The sequence below is a fragment of the Atractosteus spatula genome, chromosome 10, assembly GCF_055471065.1.
Source record: "Atractosteus spatula isolate fAtrSpa1 chromosome 10, fAtrSpa1.hap1, whole genome shotgun sequence".
Lineage (NCBI taxonomy): Eukaryota > Metazoa > Chordata > Actinopteri > Semionotiformes > Lepisosteidae > Atractosteus > Atractosteus spatula.
The window spans coordinates 13278983-13304154 of NC_142715.1; the positions used below are offsets into that span (position 1 = coordinate 13278983).

General features: G+C 45.7%; 1 protein-coding gene and 5 non-coding genes across 6 annotated transcripts; 3 read left to right on the forward strand and 3 right to left on the reverse strand.

Moving 5' to 3' along the window:
* The first annotated feature begins 411 nt into the window (after positions 1-411).
* Positions 412-4837, forward strand: LOC148825242 (uncharacterized). Its single transcript, XM_088926472.1, has 2 exons — positions 412-1034; positions 2680-4837. The coding sequence occupies exons 1-2, from the start codon at positions 665-667 to the stop codon at positions 3978-3980; spliced, it is 1671 nt and encodes a 556-aa protein (XP_088782598.1). The 5' UTR covers positions 412-664; the 3' UTR covers positions 3981-4837.
* A 5153-nt stretch (positions 4838-9990) lies between these two features.
* trnaa-agc (transfer RNA alanine (anticodon AGC)) lies at positions 9991-10063 on the forward strand. The gene has a single exon. It is a non-coding gene; the product is annotated as a tRNA-Ala (tRNA).
* Positions 10064-10821: 758 nt separating this feature from the next.
* Positions 10822-10893, reverse strand: trnap-agg (transfer RNA proline (anticodon AGG)). The gene has a single exon. It is a non-coding gene; the product is annotated as a tRNA-Pro (tRNA).
* Positions 10894-14365: 3472 nt separating this feature from the next.
* On the forward strand, positions 14366-14438 carry trnaa-agc (transfer RNA alanine (anticodon AGC)). Its single transcript has one exon. It is a non-coding gene; the product is annotated as a tRNA-Ala (tRNA).
* A 2945-nt stretch (positions 14439-17383) lies between these two features.
* On the reverse strand, positions 17384-17455 carry trnap-agg (transfer RNA proline (anticodon AGG)). The gene has a single exon. It is a non-coding gene; the product is annotated as a tRNA-Pro (tRNA).
* A 2116-nt stretch (positions 17456-19571) lies between these two features.
* On the reverse strand, positions 19572-19643 carry trnap-agg (transfer RNA proline (anticodon AGG)). The gene has a single exon. It is a non-coding gene; the product is annotated as a tRNA-Pro (tRNA).
* Positions 19644-25172: the final 5529 nt, after the last annotated feature.

Consider the following 25172-nt stretch of genomic DNA (forward strand, 5'->3'; position numbering starts at 1 on the left):
AGCTTGATTTTGTTAAATGCAAGTATTGATTTCCTTTCTGGAACAACTTGTTTTTCGAAGAATTATTTTTTCCGAAATAAGAAATACAAATCTTGCTTATCGGTGAAGAATAAATACTGTCAGCTGGCAAGAAAATGACAGCATTTTTTTTCTTTTACAAAAAACCTGCATAGGGAGATGTAGAATAAAGATCCACTTGAGACGTTTTCGTTGTGCAAGGGCAAAAAAATAAATTTGTTCCGTTTCACAAAATTCAGGCTTGCGAACGGCGCAAGTCGCAGGTGATTCACTCCTCTTGACTAGGTGGCGCTAGGAGGTGCAGTGAAGTTTATATCCGGCTGCAGAAACTCCTCTTTCTCAGCCCCGCTTCTCGGTTGTTTTGAAGTCGCGGCCGCGCTAGTGGATGATGTCATCATACTGCGCGACACTGCATATCTTTCACCCACGTGTTGGCGATTGAATCATTTTCTTTACATAAATAAGAAAGTTGTTGTTTTTTTTAATAGCTTTAGTTTCTGAATACGTAGCGTCTTGTCGGCTGTGTTCGTGCTTGAACTGATCACAGCCCTGACAACAGGATCTGTGAAGAATAAAAATAAAGAAGAAAGTTATTCTGTTTAAACTTCGCAAGTCTGCCTTTGTTTCTGACCGACTCTGAAGAAGGATGGCGGAGTGCTTGTTAAATCTGCAAACCCAGCTTGACTCGTTCATGCAGGTTTTGCTCAAATCGATCGTGTATGAAGTTTCAGAACTTTTTGGAAACAGGATGTCTGACACCGAGGACGAGTTTCAAGGCAAACTCCGCGGCGTCTCCCAGATTCTGGTGAGACGGGCCGTGATTAAAATCACACAGTGTGTGGAAGACAGTGTCGGGAGTGAAATGGCGCAGCTGAAGAAGGAAAACGAGAGCCTGAAGTGGAGATTGCAGCTGTGGGAGGAGTCGGGAGCAGGAGGAGATCAGGGTACCCAGGCGCTTCCATGTGAAGTCACTGCAGAAATAAAAAAAGAAATGGACACGAAACTGGAGCTGTCAGGTCAGTGTGGTGACTTGTATGAGTGCGTTTAAAACCAGTATTTTTAACTTCCTCGTGAGATTTTAAAAAAACACGCTTCATTTTAAAGAAAACATCTCACAAGAGTAAACATTCTCATTATCAGTACGCGTTCTAACAAACTATCAAACTGTCTTTAAAAAACTTTCCGAAAGATGTGAGAATATAGTGGAGAGATGGAGAGATTGCAGAGTGAAGTGGGAAAGACTTGTGTGATGTAGCAACGCGATTCTTTACTGAAAACTGAACTATTTTGGCCGGTTACGGTGCTGAAAACACCTCATTCAGATTCAGTTGTTTCACTGAATCAGTGTGTAATCCGACGTCATTAGGAAACACGGTTTACACATATTGTATTTAACTTGTTTTGGTTTAGATTTTTATATGTATACTAATTATATCTCAGTTCTCCAGGGATTTTGTCTGTATGAATCCAGTAAGTTTGTCTGTATTCACCCCCCCCCCTCACTACACTATTAAAGTACTGTAGTGTCCAGTCAGTCAGTCTGTATTAAACCCTCTATCTTTCACTGCAGTGTTAATGTGCTGTAGTGTCTAGTCAGTGTGTCTGTATTAACCCCTCTCTCTCTCAGTGCAGTGTTAATGTGCTGTAGTGTCTAGTCAATGTGTCTGTATTAACCCCTCTCTCTCTCAGTGCAGTGTTAATGTGCTGAAGTGTCTAGTCAGTCTCTGTATTAACCCCTCTTATAAAATTATAAAATATATAAAAACTTGGATGACTCAAAATGTCTTTATCTTAACTGTGACAAGACTGAAGTCATGCTTATTGGCACCACCCATCAACTTTGTAAAACCATTGCTGTAACTCTATCTGTAGATGGTCCTGTAATTGAGCTTCAGTCTAAATTGAAAAACTTTGGGGATGTTTGACTTTCAACCAACATATGTAGTATGTTGTCAAAACATATTTCTTTCACCTCGAAAACCACGACTACGCCCCATGTTATCAGTGGCTGAAAAGTTTTGGCTGCTCCCAAATCGACTATTGTAACGCTCTACTCTCTGGGGTTTCTAAGTCCACATTGAACAAACTCCAGTATATCCAAAATTTGGCAGCCAGAATCCTGACCAAGTCTAGTACAAGTGTTCACGTTACTGCTATACTGGAGTCCTTGCACTGGCTTCCTGTCATGTTTTGTGTCGACTTAAAAATCCTCCTGCTCGCTTTGCACCTCAGTACCTGTCTGAGTTATCATCCTACTCCCCATCTTGCCGTCTTCGTTCTTCTAATTCTGGTCTCCTATCTGTCCCCCAGTCCGTCTACACTCTCTGGGTGACAGGGCGTTCTCCTGTTATGCCCCCAAGCTTTGGAACTCTCTTCCCAAGGATATAATTGAGTCACCTTCTCTAAACTCCTTCAAATCCAGACTCAAAACCTTATTCTTTAGAACAGCCTTTATTTAACTGGTTCTGTTCTTGACCCCTCTGTTCCTACTGTACTCAGTACCACCATCTACTGTCTCCTCAAATTGTGTATTCTCATCGTGCTTATATGATGTATTTTTTGTTATTGGTAAAGCGCTTTAAGAAGCCACCTTTAAAGCTGCTACTAAAATAAAATGTATTATTATTTTGAAGGCCTTGTTTTCTTGTCCTGTGTTTACAGGCTCAGAGACCAGTGCTCTCCCTAATGCTGGGGACAGGGCTCCTCTTGAACAGCAGCACAGTGAGGAGGAGTGGGGCTCCAGTTTGATGCAGGAGACAGAGCTTACTGCTGCAGAAGGGAAAGAGACATTCAGTGAGCAGCACACAGAGAGCAGACAGAGTGTGGAGGATCTGGGCTCTGTGCCCATGATGAAGACTGAGCCTGAGAGTGAGACACCTGGGCTCTTAGTATGTGATGATTTTACAGAGAAGATTAATAATCTGGACACAAAAAATATTACACAAGGTTGTAATGAACTGGGAAGTGTCTCTGTACTAGAGCACAAAGAAGAACTGGGTGAGTTTAATCTTACAGAGCATGACACGGAGCCCCAGTTGATTGACCATGCAGAGCAGCAGACTGATGTATCTGGTGAAGAGAACAGTACTGAGTTACAGCAGCACGATCAGAGGAAAAGGAAGAATCGGTCAAGGCCTTGCTCAGATGGAGTGGACAAACTACCATTATGGCACATGGGGGAGCAGCCTTACTGTCAGTCTAGCATTTCACAGCCCTACCAGCACCTTCACACAGGAGAGAGACCTTTCAGCTGCAGTCAGTGTGGTAAGAATTTTAATAGGTCAGGTGACTTAAAAAGACACCAGCGCATTCACACAGGAGAGAGACCATTCAGCTGCAGTCAGTGTGGGAAGAACTTTAGTCAGATAAGCCACTTACAATCACACCAGCACATTCACACAGGCGAGAGACCGTTCGTCTGCAGTCAGTGTGGGAAGAGTTTTAGTCAGTCACGTAGCTTAATAATCCACCAGCGCATTCACACAGGAGAGAGACCATTCAGCTGCAGTCAGTGTGGGAAGAGTTATAGTCAGATACGCCATTTACAATTACACCAGCACAGACACACAGGAGAGAGACCGTTCATCTGCGGTCAGTGTGGGAAGAGTTTTAGTCGGTCATGTACCTTAATAACCCACCAGCGCATTCACACAGGAGAGAGACCATTCAGCTGCAGTCAGTGTGGGAAGAATTTTAGTCAGATAAGCCACTTACATTCACACCAGCGCATTCACACAGGAGAGAGACCGTTCATCTGCGGTCAGTGTGGGAAGAGTTTTAGTCATTCAAGTACCTTACTAACCCACCAGCGCATACACACAGGAGAGAGACCATTCAGCTGCAGTCAGTGTGAGAAGAGTTTTAGTCATTCAGGTACCTTGAGAGCCCACCAGCATATTCATGCAGGAGATAATTCAGCTGCAGTCAGTGTGGAAAGAGTTTTATCCAGTCAGGTGACTTAAAATGTCTTTTAGTTCAAGTTGGTAGATGCGTCAGCATGTGACATCCAAAGAAGGCTCCACAGCCGAAATGTTTCTTTTCTTCTCTTTTCAGCATGGAATAAACCTTTACTTGTTCCTAAGATGTCTTTTAGTCATAGTCACTTTGTAGTCACCCACTGTTGAGTTTGTCTAGTCAACTAAATTTTGACTGTATTCTTCCTTATGGTTGACTAAAACAGAAATAGTTCTTGTCACACAGTTAAATTTATTTGTATACTAAAATATATAATGCTTTTTACTTTTAGTTTTTTTCAATTTTAAAATGAATTAGGTCTAAATTGAATTAATGTTTTATTCCTTTATAGTCTTGGGATGTTAAGTTTAATTTACAGTTAAGACTGTTCTCATTGAATAGGCTTGTAATTTTGTAACAGCTTTTAACTTACCATGTTAAGCAAGAAATGTGTATAAAACAGATAAGGATTCTTAACTGTCACAGGAAAAATAAAAGTCACACATCTGATTAAATTCTACAAAAAAGCTCAAAGTACTTGCGAAAAGAATACGATATTGTATGAATCTCTTTTAAGTAGAAAATCTATTTTGGCACCATCACTAATAATTCCATATCTTTGTTTTTTTTTTCAATGCAACTATTTTTTTAAACGAGACAGGACAGCAATATATACTGTGCCTTCAGAACGTATTCACACCCCATTGTTTATTTCTCATTCTGCTGTGTTGCAAGGTCAAATTAAATCATATTAAAATGTTTAATTTTTTTTCTCTCCTGTAGAAGCAATTCTCTATAATGTTCAAATGAAATTAAGTATTTAAAATTCTGAAGACATCTATTAAAAATAAAATGGAAAATTACTTAATTGATAAGTATTCACTCCCTTTGTTTTAGCAACCTAATTTGGGTCCGTTATCTTGAGAGATCCCACTAAATGTTAACAAGGTACACCTGTATTCAATTGCTTGACTGCACAATAAATATCACTGACTGTGAGGTCTCACAACTAAAACAGCAGATCAGATCAGTCCTACTGTCATGAAGACCAAGGAGCTGCCTATGGAACTTCGAGATGAAGTTGTTAGGAGGAAAAAAGCTGGAGAAGGTTATAAAAAGATTTACAAAGCTTTGAACCTTCCTAGGAGCACTGTGAAGTCCATTGTAACAAAATGAAAAATAATATTGCACAACAGCAACCACTAGTCTGTGCAGCAAGTGGGGGCTGATTTCCAAAGTAAAATAGGGAAAGGTCCCTTATTTTACACACTTAGCTGATGCAACAGCTCAACTTGTTTACTTCATTATGGTTGGTTAGTAATACAAAGACAGGCGAGGCAGTAATTTTCCAGTACTTATAGGTCTAAGCCTTGAAGGACAGAGAAGACAGCTACATGCAGTTTTGCATCGCCTTTTTGCTGGTGCAGAGATAAACATATTCTTCGAACATCCCGTGCCCTTGACCCGCTGGGTACTATCACACTTTGTTCACAGAATCCAGCTGCTTTAATATTGCCCGTAAACAACATTTTTAGGATTAAACACTTTTCTTTAGTAACTTTCCATTACATTCCCTCCTTTTTATCCTTAAAATGCTTTTTCACTATGGAGTCCTCGTAGGGGTCACCTGGAGGGTCCCAGGGCTCATGGGAGTCTATTCTAATCAGTGCATATTAATGAGTCTTTACCATAGATTGAAGCATAGGGATAATACAAGTTATACAACAACAGAGCAGCAAAAACACTATAATAACAGACATGAATAGTTTCAAGAAAAACATTCCCCATGACCCGAATAACAATTTTAACCATGAAAAGAAGGGGAACTCATTGCCAATGCCCCGCTCTTGATTTACTTTGTCCTTAAGTTCTTTCAGCTGGTGTATTGCGAGGGTGAGGTTACCATGGTCATCAGCATTAGCAGGGATATACTGTAGGTACAGCACAAATCGCCTATCAGAGCACACACTCCTTCAGAGGCTGCATTCTGGAGGCCTAGCATAAACCTATTTTACAATGCCATAAGCCTGACTCCTCTTAATTCTTGTTTAATTGCGTCGAGGCCATCCAGCGTTATATTAATAAAGGTGTACATTTCATAGCGGGTTATTTGCAGCCAGCGAGCATTAGCTACAGATTGGAGACTTAGACCTATACATTTCGAGAAGAGTCCCGCCACAGGATGCGGACTCAACCTACCAGGAGAGGCAGTAGAATGAGGCATCAAGCTACACACCTAACAGGACGCATTTGGTCGAATACTTTTCACAGTATAGTTCATGTAATGATACCACAAATTATCCTGGAAATCAGCATGATCAGTCTCATTCAGCTAATCCAGTGGGGAAACAACCTCTCTCTTCTGTCTGCTTTTCAGAAACTGAGTAGTCCCGTTCGGGCCTCCAGTAGTCACAGAATCAGTTGTCAACAGAATGGGGATGATGATGAACAGGTTGATCATAAGAAATGGAAAATGGAGTATCACTTTTTACTGCAAAAGTAATTTCCCTGGATAAACATTTTTCTCCTCCATTTTTATTTTTGCACGGGTGTGCAGATTTTCTAATCAGTTCGATAGAAACAGTAACCAAATCTGAATTGCACTGAGAATAATGTACACAATTATGTAGGTTTAACCTGTGGAAATACATTTATAATTACATGGAATTCACACACAGTTTAGTTTGATGGCGATTCACTTCTCCCGACTAGGTGGTACTAGCAGATGCAGTGAGGTTTATATCCAGCTGCAGAATCTCCTCTTTCTCAGCTCAGCTCCTCAGTTGTTTTGAAGCCGCTGCAGTGCCAACTAATGACGTCATCATGCTGCGTGGCTGTGCAGACATTTTACCCACATGGCGGTGATTGAATCAGCAATTTTAGCTAAATAATAAATTAGAAAGTGATTGAATCAGATATTTTAGATGAATATAGAGAAAGCTATTTTCTTTCAAAAATTATTTTTGCTAAACTCCTGGAGGCCTGATCTTATTTTGCTGCACATATCTGTAGACCCTATTGAAAACTCAGCCTTTATTTCGGATTGGCTCTATCAAGATGTTTTTTGCATGCAATAAAACTCACTTGTTCAGCTTCATTACGGGGTCCAGAACTTATTTGTTTGTAACAACACATCCATTTCTCTCCCAAAACGCTATAAATCCCTACGGGATCCCTATCTTTCTCTCTTGCATGTCTCTTGCATCCCACCTCTGCAGCTGGCCCTTGGTCACCCTGCATGGGGGCCCTGACTCCTCGTCCTATGGCCAGCAGGTCAGCCCTCAGCCGAGCGGGTTAAGCCAGAATTTTGCTCCATATTCCTTTCATGACGCTTTAATCTTGGGTGTTGTCATTTCTAATAAAATACAGTCAGGTGTGTCTCTTTGGAGATGCTGTGTCTGGCTTTGTCTACAGTGTACAGTGTTACATTCATGTTTCCTTTTTTCTCTGGGGTTGAATTTATTGTTTGATTGGCCAAGGGCTACGTCATGTTTTTATAGACAATCTTTTAATATTGCACGTCAGAATAAAATGACAAAAATGACTTTAAACAGTTTATTGCAAACCAAAATTTTAATAAGATGCATACAAATGTGTATCAAAAATATTACTTTCAGAATCGTACATCAATGGATCTATTCATACCTGAAATACACATTGTGGAAAGAAGCAGAAACAGAATTTTCAGGGTCTTCCTTTTATAAAAAACAAGCTGCAGGTCCTGCAAACACAGACAGTGAGGACAGTGTGGAAACAGTGGAGTGAAGTGGACTCAGGTCACAGAAAGTGTCAGTGTGGAAACAATAGAGTGAAGTGGACTCAGGTCACAGACAGTCTCAGTGCTCAGAGCTGCTCTAAGACTGTGTGACTCTGTTGGTGAAGCTCTTCTTTGTCTAGATCTGCAGGAGGAGCTTCTCCCAGACAGCCCTGTCAGTCCCACAGCACCCATCCTCTCCCTGAGACTCGTCCTCAACATCATCATAGTCAGTCCTGTCAGGGGTAGAGACTCCTTCCTCAGATGGCAATGTGGGCAGGACCCTGTCCACTCCAGGGCCAGTTTGGAGGACACCTGATAGAGAGACACAGACTAAGAGACTGGCAGTGGACAGCTGATGGACAGGGATGACTCTCTTAGATGATATTTTTGGTTTAGAATTGGACCCATGAATTTTTATGCATGGGTATAGTATGTTGTTTTTTTTTTAAGTTGTATATGTGTGATTTTAACAACCATTAATTATATAAACAAATAATCTTAGACAGGATCACAAAAAATAATGTTATAATTAAGACAGGTGAATACGATTTGTCAGATGAATACGTTATTGAAAGCATATTATAATCCAAAAGCCTTTATAGGAATTAATTTTAATTAAAATTAAAAAATTATCTTTTAGAACAACTTTTAGTACTTCAGATTTTACTTACCAAAAATTTACCAGTGTTCTAAAACCAGAGTGCAGAAAAGCTTTGACAGTATTTTCTAAAATAAGTAATTCTGTTTGAGTTTCTGAAGACCTCTCTGTGGTCAGATCAGTAGCTGATCCAGGTGTAAAGACCTCAGGTCTCTAGCAGGGCCACACAGGACAGGGAAACACTAGGCTGACATGTAGAGTTCAGGACTCCTGGTCAGGGATTGGCTGGACTATGGTCAGAAAACAATACTGAAAGCATACGATTGGCTGGGTGTGACAGTGGGTGGGTTTAGCTGAGACCCTGATCTAAGCATTTAAATCTTGTGGCAATCAGGACTCTGTATTAGCTACTATTGATCCATGCAGGACACAGCACAATTTGAGCCACCACTTAGACCTGGTGCCCTCTTGTCTTGGATGAGAGTGGCACAGCGATTGATTACTGGGGATCATCTTCTTCATCCCTGAACTACCTCACTCACACCGAGATCCCTGGCTGTAGTCCCCTTTACCTAAAGTGGGGTCTCCCTCACTGTCATCCACACTGTATCCAGAAGGTGCCGCATCAGAGAGGAGTCTCCCTGTGAACAGAAGAGCAGGTCAGTAATCTCGCTGTCATTCTGACACATACTGGCTTGTCAGAGACTATTTCTCTTCCAGGTAGTGTTTATTTCTAATGACAAAGGCTAATGCAGGCTGGTACAGAGTGTACTACCAAGTCTTATTTATGATAACTCACCTGACACTGTGTCTGGGCTCTGGGGCACAGTTACAGCATCATCATAGTACTCTGGAGCCTCTTCTTTCACAGAAGACATCAGCTCTCCTGAAGCACACAGAGACAGTTTTACTGTTACACATCAGATTTAAAATACAGGGGATCAGGCAACCTGATTATATAATACATTTCAAACCCATTCCATTTTTTTAAATTGAGATGGTGACTGACAACAGTGCAGCCTGTATCAGAACAGAGAAGGCAATGCTTTGTATCCTTGTGAAATATTTGAAGAGGAGCTGGACACTGGCAGCAGAATAAACAGACTCAGTGTGATGTGGTCTGCAGTACATAGAGGAGAGAGACTCAGAGTTTCTGGGATTGGTACAAGGTTTCTCTTTGGGACTGGACTGAAATAACCCACCTGACAAGGCATCTGGACTCTGAGGTATAGTTACAGCATCGTCATAGTACTCTGGGGCCTCTTCTTTCACAGAGGACATCAGCTCTCCTAAAGCACACAGAGCAGAGCTTCACTGTCACTGTCACACATCAGAACACTGATTCACTCGGCGTCAACATGATAGAACAGCGATCACTTGAAAACAATGTTCCACACTCCGTAAGCAAGAACTTCAGTGTTTGCAGTCACCCGATATGCCGATAGTCAAAGGAGCGCAAAACACGAAGCGTCAAAAGACAAGATGAGTTGATGGAAAGAGCGTTGAATTGATGAGCACAAAAGTTCAGCTCGTACAATAGGCAACGAAGGTCCCAGCGTCGTCATCGCACTTGAAAGGACTGCCTTGCAGACCAAGGACAGTGGGCGGTGCCTGGCAAGAGCGGCAGAGGCGGTAAGACATGATGCCGAGAAGCATGAAGCAAGGGGGATTATCTCAAATGGTAGAGCGCTCGCTTAGCATGCGAGAGGTAGCGGGATCGATTCCCGCATCCTCCAGGTCTGAGTTTGGAGCTCTGGGAGTCCGGTGTTCTCATTTAGCCTCTGCGACTTCTGATAGGTGCTCCTCCGTTGTGGAGAGAATGTCCTTCAGTTGTCAAGCGTTGAAGGGCCACACCTCCTTCCCAACATCAGTCTGCACTGAGTGCGTCTCCAGCATTTTCTCGTCCAGTTTGTCAGCTTAGCAAGTGAGAAGTATATCCGAGTGAAAACAGTGCTGATAATACTCTCACAAATTGTTAGAAGACGTGCTTTTGATCATCGATTGCTTAACAATCACATTTGTTCGACTTGAGCCATCAAGCTCGTAGTTTTCCTTCAAATCTTGAAAGCTCTCAGTGAGAACATCATAGGCTGCAGGACGCCCCGTAACTTGAGTACTTCAACAGAAAGAAGAGCAGACAGCTCCACAAATATGCGAGGCGCAGAGAGCGCAAGGCGAGCCGGACACGTTTCTGTGGCTGAGAGAGGGCAGTTTTTGCTTCTGCATTTCCCAAGTAAGGACGCATGACAACAAGCGATCGCGGTGCTCATCTACGACATAGTGGTGATGAGTTTTCAGTACGTGTTCTTTTGAACGAGCAATGAGGTTGCCACCTTGGACAGCTGACTGCACGCTCTCATTGTGCCACGTGATGAGAATTCGCCAGGCTCGTTCAGTCATTAGTCACATTCCATCATTTGCCATAAGCAGACGCTGCGAAGTGATGTGGATATCAGTTCCCAGTCTTGTGGAAGAGGAGGAAAAGAGCACACGAGGGCTCGTCCGGGAGTTGAACCCGGGACCTCTCGCACCCTAAGCGAGAATCATACCACTAGACCAACGAGCCACGGCAACATTGGCTATTTCAATCTGTCAGCGAGCTTGAGGATGGGGGAGAGGCGTCATTCGCTCGTCCAGTCAGACCTTCATCAATAAGTCAAGAAAGCCGCAATTACACGACTGCCTTGCAGACGAAGGGCAGTGAACTTTGCCTGGTAAGAGGGGAACAAGCGGCACTAGGTGACGCCGAGGCATAAGCCCCAGCAAGCGGGTTTGGCTTGTATGGTACAGCGCTTGCTTTGCATGTGGGAAGTAGCAGCATCAATTCCTGCGTCCTCTAGGCGTGTGCTTAGAGCTTGATGTGCTGAAAGGTTTCTTTTAGCCTGTGGTCACGCCTTTCATGGAGAGCATCGTGCAGCTGTCAAGCATTTCGCAGCCACGCCCCCTTTTCATCTTCTCTCTAGCTTAAGCGTCTCCGCCACTCTCTCTTGACATTTCATGTCAGCATGTCAGAAGTCCGAGTGACATGTTTAATGGCTGAGTGAGGGCACGATGCTGAAGCAGAGAGGCCACTTCAGCCAGAGAGACTTGTGCTAGGTGAGATCTGAAAGACGGACTCGCAACAGAAACAGACCAAAAATGTATCGGTGAGATCAAAAGGCAAATGCAACATTCAGCAGAGGGCGTCTAAAGATTAGGGAACGGGCGACTGAAATCCATGTGAGGCAAACTTTCCAGTGTGTGTACTGCAGCTGGGCTTGTTGGCGTAATTGGTAGTGTGTCAGTCTCATAACCTGAAGGTCGTGAGTTTGTTCCTCACATGGGGCAGGGCTCCTTCCTCTCTTGCTCTTTTCAGACACTTGCGCCAACTTTTCGCTCATAACCACGTCTGGAATGCGTGACCTTTACACGGGCGAGAAGCAACGCCGCATCCCTTTCCTAAAGAACATTCACATTCAGAAATAAGTCAAGAAATTTGCCGTTACTTTCGCTCGCGCTGCTGTCGGCCTGCCCATGTTGCCAAAGAAAGATTCACTCGGCGTCAACATGATAGAACAGCGATCACTTGAAAACAATGTTCCACACTCCGTAAGCAAGAACTTCAGTGTTTGCAGTCACCCGATATGCCGATAGTCAAAGGAGCGCAAAACACGAAGCGTCAAAAGACAAGATGAGTTGATGGAAAGAGCGTTGAATTGATGATCACAAAAGTTCAGCTCGTACAATAGGCAACGAAGTTCCCAGCGTCGTCATCGCACTTGAAAGGACTGCCTTGCAGACCAAGGGCAGTGGGGGGTGCCTGGCAAGAGCGGCAGAGGCGGTAAGATATGATGCCGAGAAGCATGAAGCGAGGGGGATTAGCTCAAATGGTAAAGCGCTCGCTTAGCATGCGAGAGGTAGCGGGATCGATTCCCTCATCCTCCAGGTCTGAGTTTGGAGCTCTAGGAGCCCGGTGCTCTCATTTAGCCTCTGCGACTTCTGCTAGGTGCTCCTCCGTTGTGGAGAGAATGTCCTTCAGTTGTCAAGCGTTGAAGGGCCACACCTCCTTCCCAACCTCAGTCTGCACTGAGTGCGTCTCCAGCATTTTCTCGTCCAGTTTGTCAGCTTAGCAAGTGAGAAGTATATCCGAGTGAAAACAGTGCTGATAATACTCTCACAAATTGTTAGAAGACATGCTTTTGATCATCGATTGCTTAACAATCACATTTGTTCGACTTGAGCCATCAAGCTCGTAGTTTTCCTTCAAATCTTGAAAGCTCTCAGTGAGAACATCATAGGCTGCAGGACGCCCCGTAACTTGAGTACTTCAACAGAAAGAAGAGCAGACAGCTCCACAAATATGCGAGGCGCAGAGAGCGCAAGGCGAGCCGCACACGTTTCGGTGGCTGAGAGAGGGCAGTTTTTGCTTCTGCATTTCCCAAGTAAGGACGCATGACAACAAGCGATCGCGGTGCTCATCTACGACATAGTGGTGATGAGTTTTCAGTACGTGTTCTTTTGAACGAGCAATGAGGTTGCCGCCTTGGACAGCTGACTGCACGCTCTCATTGTGCCACGTGATGAGAATTCGCCAGGCTCGTTCAGTCATTAGTCACATTCCATCATTTGCCATAAGCAGACGCTGCGAAGTGATGTGGATATCAGTTCCCAGTCTTGTGGAAGAGGAGGAAAAGAGCACACGAAGGCTCGTCCGGGAGTTGAACCCGGGACCTCTCGCACCTAAGCGAGAATCATACCACTAGACCAACGAGCCACGGCAACATTGGCTATTTCAATCTGTCAGCGAGCTTGAGGATGGGGGAGAGGCGTAATTCGCTCGTCCAGTCAGACCTTCATCAATAAGTCAAGAAAGCCGCAATTACACGACTGCCTTGCAGACGAAGGGCAGTGAACTTTGCCTGGTAAGAGGGGAACAAGCGGCACTAGGTGACGCCGAGGCATAAGCCCCAGCAAGCGGGTTTGGCTTGTATGGTACAGCGCTTGCTTTGCATGTGGGAAGTAGCAGCATCAATTCCTGCGTCCTCTAGGCGTGTGCTTAGAGCTTGATGTGCTGAAAGGTGTCTTTTAGCCTGTGGTCACGCCTTTCATGGAGAGCATCGTGCAGCTGTCAAGCATTTCGCAGCCACGCCCCCTTTTCATCTTCTCTCTGGCTTAAGCGTCTCCGCCACTCTCTCTTGACATTTCATGTCAGCATGTCAGAAGTCCGAGTGACATTTTTAATGGCTGAGTGAGGGCACGATGCTGAAGCAGAGAGGCCACTTCAGCCAGAGAGACTTGTGCTAGGTGAGATCTGAAAGACGGACTCGCAACAGAAACAGACCAAAAATGTATCGGTGAGATCAAAAGGCAAATGCAACATTCAGCAGAGGGCGTCTAAAGATTAGGGAACGGGCGACTGAAATCCATGTGAGGCAAACTTTCCAGTGTCTGTACTGCAGCTGGGCTTGTTGGCGTAATTGGTAGTGCGTCAGTCTCATAACCTGAAGGTCGTGAGTTTGTTCCTCACATGGGGCAGGGTTGCTTCCTCTCTTACTCTTTTCAGACACTTGCGCCAACTGTTCGCTCATAACCACGTCTGGAATGCGTGACCTTTACACGGGCGAGAAGCAACGCCGCATCCCTTTCCTAAAGAACATTCACATTCAGAAATAAGTCAAGAAATTTGCCGTTACTTTCGCTCGCGCTGCTGTCGGCCTGCCCATGTTGCCAAAGAAAGATTCACTCGGCGTCAACATGACAGAACAGCGATCACTTGAAAACAATGTTCCACACTCCGTAAGCAAGAACTTCAGTGTTTGCAGTCACCCGATATGCCGATAGTCAAAGGAGCGCAAAACACGAAGCGTCAAAAGACAAGATGAGTTGATGGAAAGAGCGTTGAATTGATGAGCACAAAAGTTCAGCTCGTACAATAGGCAACGAAGGTCCCAGCGTCGTCATTGCACTTGAAAGGACTGCCTTGCAGACCAAGGGCAGTGGGCGGTGCCTGGCAAGAGCGGCAGAGGCGGTAAGACATGATGCCGAGAAGCATGAAGCAAGGGGGATTAGCTCAAATGGTAGAGCGCTCGCTTAGCATGCGAGAGGTAGCGGGATCAATTCCCGCATCCTCCAGGTCTGAGTTTGGAGCTCTGGGAGCCCGGTGCTCTCATTTAGCCTCTGCGACTTCTGATAGGTGCTCCTCCGTTGTGGAGAGAATGTCCTTCAGTTGTCAAGCGTTGAAGGGCCACACCTCCTTACCAACCTCAGTCTGCACTGAGTGCGTCTCCAGCATTTTCTCGTCCAGTTTGTCAGCTTAGCAAGTGAGAAGTATATCCGAGTGAAAACAGTGCTGATAATACTCTCACAAATTGTTAGAAGACGTGCTTTTGATCATCGATTGCTTAACAATCACATTTGTTCGACTTGAGCCATCAAGCTCGTAGTTTTCCTTCAAATCTTGAAAGCTCTCAGTGAGAACATCATAGGCTGCAGGACGCCCCGTAACTTGAGTACTTCAACAGAAAGAAGAGCAGACAGCTCCACAAATATGCGAGGCGCAGAGAGCGCAAGGCGAGCCGCACACGTTTCTGTGGCTGAGAGAGGGCAGTTTTTGCTTCTGCATTTCCCAAGTAAGGACGCATGACAACAAGCGATCGCGGTGCTCATCTACGACATAGTGGTGATGAGTTTTCAGTACGTGTTCTTTTGAACGAGCAATGAGGTTGCCGCCTTGGACAGCTGACTGCACGCTCTCATTGTGCCACGTGATGAGAATTCGCCAGGCTCGTTCAGTCATTAGTCACATTCCATCATTTGCCATAAGCAGACACTGCGAAGTGATGTGGATATCAGTTCCCAGTCTTGTGGAAGAGGAGGAAAAGAGCACACGAGGGCTCGTCCGGGAGTTGAACCCGGGACCTCTCGCACCTAAGCGAGAATCATACCACTAGACCAACGAGCCACGGCAACATTGGCTATTTCAATCTGTCAGCGAGCTTGAGGATGGGGGAGAGGCGTCATTCGCTCGTCCAGTCAGACCTTCATCAATAAGTCAAGAAAGCCGCAATTACACGACTGCCTTGCAGACGAAGGGCAGTGAACTTTGCCTGGTAAGAGGGGAACAAGCGGCACTAGGTGACGCCGAGGCATAAGCCCCAGCAAGCGGGTTTGGCTTGTATGGTACAGCGCTTGCCTTGCATGTGGGAAGTAGCAGCATCAATTCCTGCATTCTCTAGGTGTGTGCTTAGAGCTTGATGTGCTGAAAGGTGTCTTTTAGCCTGTGGTCATGCCTTTCATGGAGAGCATCGTGCAGCTGTCAAGCATTTCGCAGCCACGCCCCCTTTTCATCTTCTCTCTAGCTTAAGCGTCTCCGCCACTCTCTCTTGACATTTCATGTCAGCATGTCAGAAGTCCGAGTGACATTTTTAATGGCTGAGTGAGGGCACGATGCTGAAGCAGAGAGGCCACTTCAGCCAGAGAGACTTGTGCTAGGTGAGATCTGAAAGACGGACTCGCAACAGAAACAGACCAAAAATGTATCGGTGAGATCAAAAGGCAAATGCAACATTCAGCAGAGGGCGTCTAAAGATTAGGGAACGGGCGACTGAAATCCATGTGAGGCAAACTTTCCAGTGTGTGTACTGCAGCTGGGCTTGTTGGTGTAATTGGTAGTGTGTCAGTCTCATAACCTGAAGGTCGTGAGTTTGTTCCTCACATGGGGCAGGGTTGCTTCCTCTCTTGCTCTTTTCAGACACTTGCGCCAACTGTTCGCTCATAACCACGTCTGGAATGCGTGACCTTTACACGGGCGAGAAGCAACGCCGCATCCCTTTCCTAAAGAACATTCACATTCAGAAATAAGTCAAGAAATTTGCCGTTACTTTCGCTCGCGCTGCTGTCGGCCTGCCCATGTTGCCAAAGAAAGATTCACTCGGCGTCAACATGACAGAACAGCGATCACTTGAAAACAATGTTCCACACTCCGTAAGCAAGAACTTCAGTGTTTGCAGTCACCCGATATGCCGATAGTCAAAGGAGCGCAAAACACGAAGCGTCAAAAGACAAGATGAGTTGATGGAAAGAGCGTTGAATTGATGAGCACAAAAGTTCAGCTCGTACAATAGGCAACGAAGGTCCCGGCGTCGTCATTGCACTTGAAAGGACTGCCTTGCAGACCAAGGGCAGTGGGCGGTGCCTGGCAAGAGCGGCAGAGGCGGTAAGATATGATGCCGAGAAGCATGAAGCGAGGGGGATTAGCTCAAATGGTAGAGTGCTCACTTAGCATGCGAGAGGTAGTGGGATTGATTCCCGCATCCTCCAGGTCTGAGTTTGGAGCTCTGGGAGCCCGGTGCTCTCATTTAGCCTCTACGACTTCTGATAGGTGCTCCTCCGTTGTGGAGAGAATGTCCTTCAGTTGTCAAGCGTTGAAGGGCCACACCTCCTTCCCAACCTCAGTCTGCACTGAGTGCGTCTCCAGCATTTTCTCGTCCAGTTTGTCAGCTTAGCAAGTGAGAAGTATATCCGAGTGAAAACAGTGCTGATAATACTCTCACAAATTGTTAGAAGATGTGCTTTTGATCATCGATTGCTTAACAATCACATTTGTTCGACTTGAGCCATCAAGCTCGTAGTTTTCCTTCAAATCTTGAAAGCTCTCAGTGAGAACATCATAGGCTGCAGGACGTCCCGTAACTTGAGTACTTCAACAGAAAGAAGAGCAGACAGCTCCACAAATATGCGAGGCGCAGAGAGCGCAAGGCGAGCCGCACACGTTTCGGTGGCTGAGAGAGGGCAGTTTTTGCTTCTGCATTTCCCAAGTAAGGACGTATGACAACAAGCGATCGCGGTGCTCATCTACAACATAGTGGTGATGAGTTTTCAGTACGTGTTCTTTTGAACGAGCAATGAGGTTGCCGCCTTGGACAGCTGACTGCACGCTCTCATTGTGCCACGTGATGAGAATTCGCCAGGCTCGTTCAGTCATTAGTCACATTCCATCATTTGCCATAAGCAGACGCTGCGAAGTGATGTGGATATCAGTTCCCAGTCTTGTGGAAGAGGAGGAAAAGAGCACACGAGGGCTCGTCCGGGAGTTGAACCCGGGACCTCTCGCACCCTAAGCGAGAATCATACCACTAGACAAACGAGCCACGGCAACATTGGCTATTTCAATCTGTCAGCGAGCTTGAGGATGGGGGAGAGGCGTCATTCGCTCGTCCAGTCAGACCTTCATCAATAAGTCAAGAAAGCCGCAATTACACGACTGCCTTGCAGACGAAGGGCAGTGAACTTTGCCTGGTAAGAGGGGAACAAGCGGCACTAGGTGACGCCGAGGCATAAGCCCCAGCAAGCGGGTTTGGCTTGTATGGTACAGCGCTTGCTTTGCATGTGGGAAGTAGCAGCATCAATTCCTGCGTCCTCTAGGCGTGTGCTTAGAGCTTGATGTGCTGAAAGGTGTCTTTTAGCCTGTGGTCACGCCTTTCATGGAGAGCATCGTGCAGCTGTCAAGCATTTCGCAGCCACGCCCCCTTTTCATCTTCTCTCTAGCTTAAGCGTCTCCGCCACTCTCTCTTGACATTTCATGTCAGCATGTCAGAAGTCCGAGTGACATTTTTAATGGCTGAGTGAGGGCACGATGCTGAAGCAGAGAGGCCACTTCAGCCAGAGAGACTTGTGCTAGGTGAGATCTGAAAGACGGACTCGCAACAGAAACAGACCAAAAATGTATCGGTGAGATCAAAAGGCAAATGCAACATTCAGCAGAGGGCGTCTAAAGATTAGGGAACGGGCGACTGAAATCCATGTGAGGCAAACTTTCCAGTGTGTGTACTGCAGCTGGGCTTGTTGGTGTAATTGGTAGTGTGTCAGTCTCATAACCTGAAGGTCGTGAGTTTGTTCCTCACATGGGGCAGGGTTGCTTCCTCTCTTGCTCTTTTCAGACACTTGCGCCAACTGTTCGCTCATAACCACGTCTGGAATGCGTGACCTTTACACGGGCGAGAAGCAACGCCGCATCCCTTTCCTAAAGAACATTCACATTCAGAAATAAGTCAAGAAATTTGCCGTTACTTTCGCTCGCGCTGCTGTCGGCCTGCCCATGTTGCCAAAGAAAGATTCACTCGGCGTCAACATGACAGAACAGCGATCACTTGAAAACAATGTTCCACACTCCGTAAGCAAGAACTTCAGTGTTTGCAGTCACCCGATATGCCGATAGTCAAAGGAGCGCAAAACACGAAGCGTCAAAAGACAAGATGAGTTGATGGAAAGAGCGTTGAATTGATGAGCACAAAAGTTCAGCTCGTACAATAGGCAACGAAGGTCCCGGCGTCGTCATTGCACTTGAAAGGACTGCCTTGCAGACCAAGGGCAGTGGGCGGTGCCTGGCAAGAGCGGCAGAGGCGGTAAGATATGATGCCGAGAAGCATGAAGCGAGGGGGATTAGCTCAAATGGTAGAGTGCTCACTTAGCATGCGAGAGGTAGTGGGATTGATTCCCGCATCCTCCAGGTCTGAGTTTGGAGCTCTGGGAGCCCGGTGCTCTCATTTAGCCTCTACGACTTCTGATAGGTGCTCCTCCGTTGTGGAGAGAATGTCCTTCAGTTGTCAAGCGTTGAAGGGCCACACCTCCTTCCCAACCTCAGTCTGCACTGAGTGCGTCTCCAGCATTTTCTCGTCCAGTTTGTCAGCTTAGCAAGTGAGAAGTATATCCGAGTGAAAACAGTGCTGATAATACTCTCACAAATTGTTAGAAGATGTGCTTTTGATCATCGATTGCTTAACAATCACATTTGTTCGACTTGAGCCATCAAGCTCGTAGTTTTCCTTCAAATCTTGAAAGCTCTCAGTGAGAACATCATAGGCTGCAGGACGTCCCGTAACTTGAGTACTTCAACAGAAAGAAGAGCAGACAGCTCCACAAATATGCGAGGCGCAGAGAGCGCAAGGCGAGCCGCACACGTTTCGGTGGCTGAGAGAGGGCAGTTTTTGCTTCTGCATTTCCCAAGTAAGGACGTATGACAACAAGCGATCGCGGTGCTCATCTACAACATAGTGGTGATGAGTTTTCAGTACGTGTTCTTTTGAACGAGCAATGAGGTTGCCGCCTTGGACAGCTGACTGCACGCTCTCATTGTGCCACGTGATGAGAATTCGCCAGGCTCGTTCAGTCATTAGTCACATTCCATCATTTGCCATAAGCAGACGCTGCGAAGTGATGTGGATATCAGTTCCCAGTCTTGTGGAAGAGGAGGAAAAGAGCACACGAGGGCTCGTCCGGGAGTTGAACCCGGGACCTCTCGCACCCTAAGCGAGAATCATACCACTAGACAAACGAGCCACGGCAACATTGGCTATTTCAATCTGTCAGCGAGCTTGAGGATGGGGGAGAGGCGTCATTCGCTCGTCCAGTCAGACCTTCATCAATAAGTCAAGAAAGCCGCAATTACACGACTGCCTTGCAGACGAAGGGCAGTGAACTTTGCCTGGTAAGAGGGGAACAAGCGGCACTAGGTGACGCCGAGGCATAAGCCCCAGCAAGCGGGTTTGGCTTGTATGGTACAGCGCTTGCTTTGCATGTGGGAAGTAGCAGCATCAATTCCTGCGTCCTCTAGGCGTGTGCTTAGAGCTTGATGTGCTGAAAGGTGTCTTTTAGCCTGTGGTCACGCCTTTCATGGAGAGCATCGTGCAGCTGTCAAGCATTTCGCAGCCATGCCCCCTTTTCATCTTCTCTCTGGCTTAAGCGTCTCCGCCACTCTCTCTTGACATTTCATGTCAGCATGTCAGAAGTCCGAGTGACATTTTTAATGGCTGAGTGAGGGCACGATGCTGAAGCAGAGAGGCCACTTCAGCCAGAGAGACTTGTGCTAGGTGAGATCTGAAAGACGGACTCGCAACAGAAACAGACCAAAATAGTATCGGTGAGATCAAAAGGCAAATGCAACATCCAGCAGAGGGCGTCGCAAGATTAGTGTACAGGTGACTGTAATTCACGTGAGGCAAACTTTCCGACACATGCACTGCAGCCGGCCTCATTGGCGTAGTAGGTAGTGTGTCAATCTCATAATCTGAAGGTCGTGAGTTTGTTCCTCACATGGGGCAGGGTTGCTTCCTCTCTTGCTCTTTTCAGACACTTGTGCCAACTGTTCACTCATAACCACGTCTGGAATGCGTGACCTTTACACGGGCGAGAAGCAACGCCGCATCCCTTTCCTAAAGAACATTCACATTCAGAAATAAGTCAAGAAATTTGCCATTACTTTCGCTCGCGCTGCTGTCGGCCTGCCCATGTTGCCAAAGAAAGATTCACTCGGCGTCAACATGACAGAACAGCGATCACTTGAAAACAATGTTCCACACTCCGTAAGCAAGAACTTCAGTGTTTGCAGTCACCCGATATGCCGATAGTCAAAGGAGCGCAAAACACGAAGCGTCAAAAGACAAGATGAGTTGATGGAAAGAGCGTTGAATTGATGAGCACAAAAGTTCAGCTCGTACAATAGGCAACGAAGGTCCCAGCGTCGTCATCACACTTGAAAGGACTGCCTTGCAGACTAAGGGCAGTGGGAGGTTGCTGTTTTGAGACGGAGGCATTGGGATGGTGGGCTGAGACCTATTCTTCTTAAGGAATTCTTCATCGTGAAAGATCGGTCCAAAGGTCATCCAAAGAACTCAGGGAATCATGTGCTACTGAAGGAAGTGAAGTGCTGAAACACATGACATGCCCCCTTGATCTCACATGCACAATTCTGCTGCAACATGCACAGCTACCGTCCACACCAGGCAGTGGGGCTTCAGCAGAATTTGCTACACCACCTGCAATTACATATCCAGCTGCACACATATACATGGCCCCTCTGTCCTTTTCAGGATCTCAAAAAAAGCAAAAAGCATAGCGTGGATTTCCTGCCACCTGATTGACCTCATCTCCCTCAGAATATGCCCCGCCACATTCATTGCTGAAGCAGGACGTAGGCTAACGGACATGTCAGAACAGTGAGGTTCAACGATCTCTCCAAAATATTGTGGTTGTAGTGGAAGAGATATGTTTTAAATTGTACCTTGGTATTTCAAACTCTCTCTAGAATGTTATCCATTTCTATTTTATTTTGACAGGAACTGTTAAAAGGCTAATGACACTAGATGAAAAGAGAAGAAAGAAAACACAACGTTTCAGCCGTGGAGCCTTCTTCAGGTGTGAGGGCTCCACGGCTGAAATGTTGTGTTTTCTTTCTTTTCTTTTAAGCATGGAATAGACCTATTACTTGTTCCTTTGCAGCCTACACATGGTGACGCAGCTCCCCACCTGAACTGCTAATGATACTAGATGCCTGGTAGTTTGTGGTACTTGGTTATTGTCTTATGTTTGCTCAAACTGCATATGTGTTGTAGCGGCGAGGCTTATTAATAAGAAAGAATTAAGTGTTCTGAGCCTTCCCAAATGAGGCCCCATCTCTGTTCATCTCTGTGGTGCAGCCACAGAGAAACTATTCATGCAGGCTGATTTAAGGTTTCCTTTGATAAGGGACAGCTCCCAAAGGGGGATGCACTTAGCTAAGCCTGGCTATCATGATCAATGGTCATCCATTGGCGCCTATCTGTCTAGGGAGTGCCAGATGGACTGCATTCCTAGGTGTCAGGAGTAAATGACTCATATCTCACCTTGATCAACCAATCAGGGACTGGTAGGGCCAAGTAACCCACGTGGGACTCTGATGCCCATGGAACGTTCAGCCAATCAACGAGCTGGAGTTCCTCCAGGTAAAAACAGGCAACACAGAGAGCCTGTAGTAAGATTCAGGAGAATTCTGTGGACTTTTCTAAAGGGAATTCAAAGGAGAATTCCAGGGCAGGACGGCCCAGGAGCAGAAGGCTCCCAAGGGCAGGACATTCTCACAGCGCACCTCCTGACCATCTTGAGACTCAGCCCGGACAACCACGGAACGGCCAGTGTGTCCGAGTGCCAGAACTTTCCTTTGTTCTAAGAGTCTAGAGCGGAGGTTGCCAGAGAGTAACCAGAGGATCCACCCGAGGTTAGCACCAGCAGCAGGCCTCGTGAACAGGTCGGAACTGTGGACAGCTGAATCACTATTCAGAACTAGCGCTTCATCAGGAACGAACCGGTCTTTTTCCTGACTTGCTGGGACCCACAGTCATCTTTTCTCCTGTGCGCAAACTTTGCTAGTTAAAGCCAACACTAACCAGCCGGTCAGTGAGCATCAGCACCACACCGTCACAAGCCGCACAGCACAGCCTGGCACCGAGCCAGAGAGCGCGGATTGGACAGCAACAGCCTGCAACTGTTTCTTTGAGTCTGCAGGAGATCTGAATCCCCAGAGATTGGATGAGTATTCAACTTCACTGCATTACAGCTAGAGAATTCAATTGTTATCCCAACCAGTTGATATCACTTTAATTCCTAAGAGTTATGTACTTGTTTTGAGAATCTAATATAGAAGTTATAACCAAGTTCATTTACGAAACGGTCTAAATGAATGATATATTGAACGTATGTCCTTTTGATATGTGTAACACTTTGTATCTGACTGAATATATACCTTTTGTATTCTGATAACCCTCTCGATAAGATCTGTTAGGTTTATATGCATATTCTATGTATTAATAAATGTATCCTCGTGTATTAGTACCTGTGTGTGTGCGTTGTTCGAGTTATGTCGCATGGTTGGATTCTAAAGCCATCAAAAGAATCAATTTTGTGATTTACTGCTACAATTAATAATTGTCCCAGTAAATGCCCAAACCCTACAGAACTGGTGCCTTCAGAGAGCACACTACAGTGTGATTGCATATTTTTGTGTATTTTCATATGTCAATATTTAATTCACTCACATTCCTTTATGCTTGGAAGGAAGGCAGATTGGATTTGGCACAGGACGCCTGCTCATATATGTTGATCTTTGTTGGGCTGTAAAAACAATGATAAAAAGTGAATGAAAAAAGATCTCTCCAACATTTCCCTTCTCTTGGCCATGGTTACACTGCCCTTTCTTTCCATCTTTTGTCCTTCTACAAAGATTCCAGGGCTCTTTATCCACCATAATATCAGAAGCCAAAAATAACCATCTAATGTGTAAACAGCATTTGTAATGTTGGTAGCTGGAAGAGGTTAAGTATGTTTGCAAGACCTAGTTGATTACACCACAGACTTACCTTGTTTTTTTTCTCTTTTAAAGGCTGTGCTGGACTGTACCACTATCATAGAAGATTTTTTTCAAGACACATCGCAGTTCCATAGTAGAGTTTATCAACAGTAGAATTCCATAGGACATTATTTATCAACATCTAACATTACCCAGTGTGAGACTCTGCCAGTAAACCTCAGAGCATTGAGTTCTCCACTAGTGAAGATGGCTTTCTGAAGTCATGAAATCCACTGCTGGGATGCCTGAGAGACAGTGATTGAATCCTGGCTGGAATTAGGCTCTCTGTTAGTGTTGATCTGTGGGAATTATGTGGTAAAAAGGGAAAACTCCTTTACTTTAGTCACTTTGAAAGTTCAAATGTACAGATCTTCAGAAACCCCAGTCTGAAGGGTGAAGCAGGTTCTGCTCAAGGAGTTGCCTGCGTTTTGCTCCATTCAATCCAAGCAGATAGTCCAACATTTGCCTTTTCTTGGCCATGATTACACTGCCCTTTCTTTCATCTTTGTACTTCTACAAAGATTTCAGGACTCTTAATCCACCATAATATCAGAAGCCAAAATTAACCTTCTAACATGTACAAATCATTTGCAGTGAAAGGAGGTGGAAGGGTTTAAGAATGTTTGTAAGACCTGGTTGATTACCACACATAGACATACTTTGTTGTCAGTTTTTTTTTTCTCTTTGAAAGGCTATAGGAGGGGTTTGATGGACTGTACCACTATCATAGAAGATATTTTTCTTCTAAGGACACTTATGTAGCGGCAAGGCGTATTTAAAATACAGGAATTAAGTTTGCTGCTCCCTTGCCAGTCCCTCTCTCCCTCATCTCAGTGCAGCTGGATACAGAGAGGCCATTCCATCTGGTTCACATTTAAGGTGTTTTGCTAGCTGATAGAGTTTCCTGATAAGGAACAGCTCCCAAGGCTGAGATTCACCAGCCACCCTAATAAATGGTCATCTCTGGCGCCTTACTGTCTGGGAGATTCCATGGGAGAGGCTCATCCCAAGGTTTACAACCCTAAGGTCAGAGGTCACTGTTACTCATCCTCCACCTCAATCAGCCAATCAGGAACTGGTAGGGCAGGGTAACCCCACGTGGGTCTCGAATGCCCGCGGAACTTTAAGCCACTGAACTACCGTAGTTCCTCCAGATAAAACAGGCAGCACAATGCCCAGAAGGTGCCCCTAACAAAAAGATCTGCCCAAGGTTAGCCCAGCTGACAGCCTCGTGAACCACCGGTACTCCACCGCCAAAGGTCGCCTGATCAACGAGTGAACTACGGTCGGAACTGTCGACAGCTGAATCTCAGGATTCAGGACTAGCGCTACATTGGGAACGAACTGGTCTTCTTCCCATCTAAAGAGTGTGACTGGCTTGGACCCGCAGTCACTTTCCATGTGCACAAGCTCTGCTAGTTTCAGCCAACACTAACTAGCCGGTCTTCAAAGAGCATCAGCAGCGCATCGCAGCAGGAACCTCTCCCTCCTCTCCTTCTCGCCAGCCACACCGGCCACTGCCTGGCACCGAGCCAGAGAGCGCCGATTGCACACAGCAACAGCCTGCCACTGCTTCTTTGTGTCTGCGGGAGATCTGAATCCACACAGATCGGATGAGTATTCAACATTCTGCATTACAGCTCGAGAATTCAATTGTTACCTCAACCACAATTGATATCAATCTAATACCTATGAGTGATGTACTTGCT

Excerpts from the sequence above, each read along its gene's own strand:
- LOC148825242 (XM_088926472.1), top strand. The coding sequence starts at position 665 with ATGGCGGAGTGCTTGTTAAATCTGCAAACCCAGCTTGACTCGTTCATG. Across the intron at positions 1,035-2,679 it reads CACGAAACTGGAGCTGTCAG|GCTCAGAGACCAGTGCTCTC; the intron begins GTCAGTGTGGTG and ends CTGTGTTTACAG.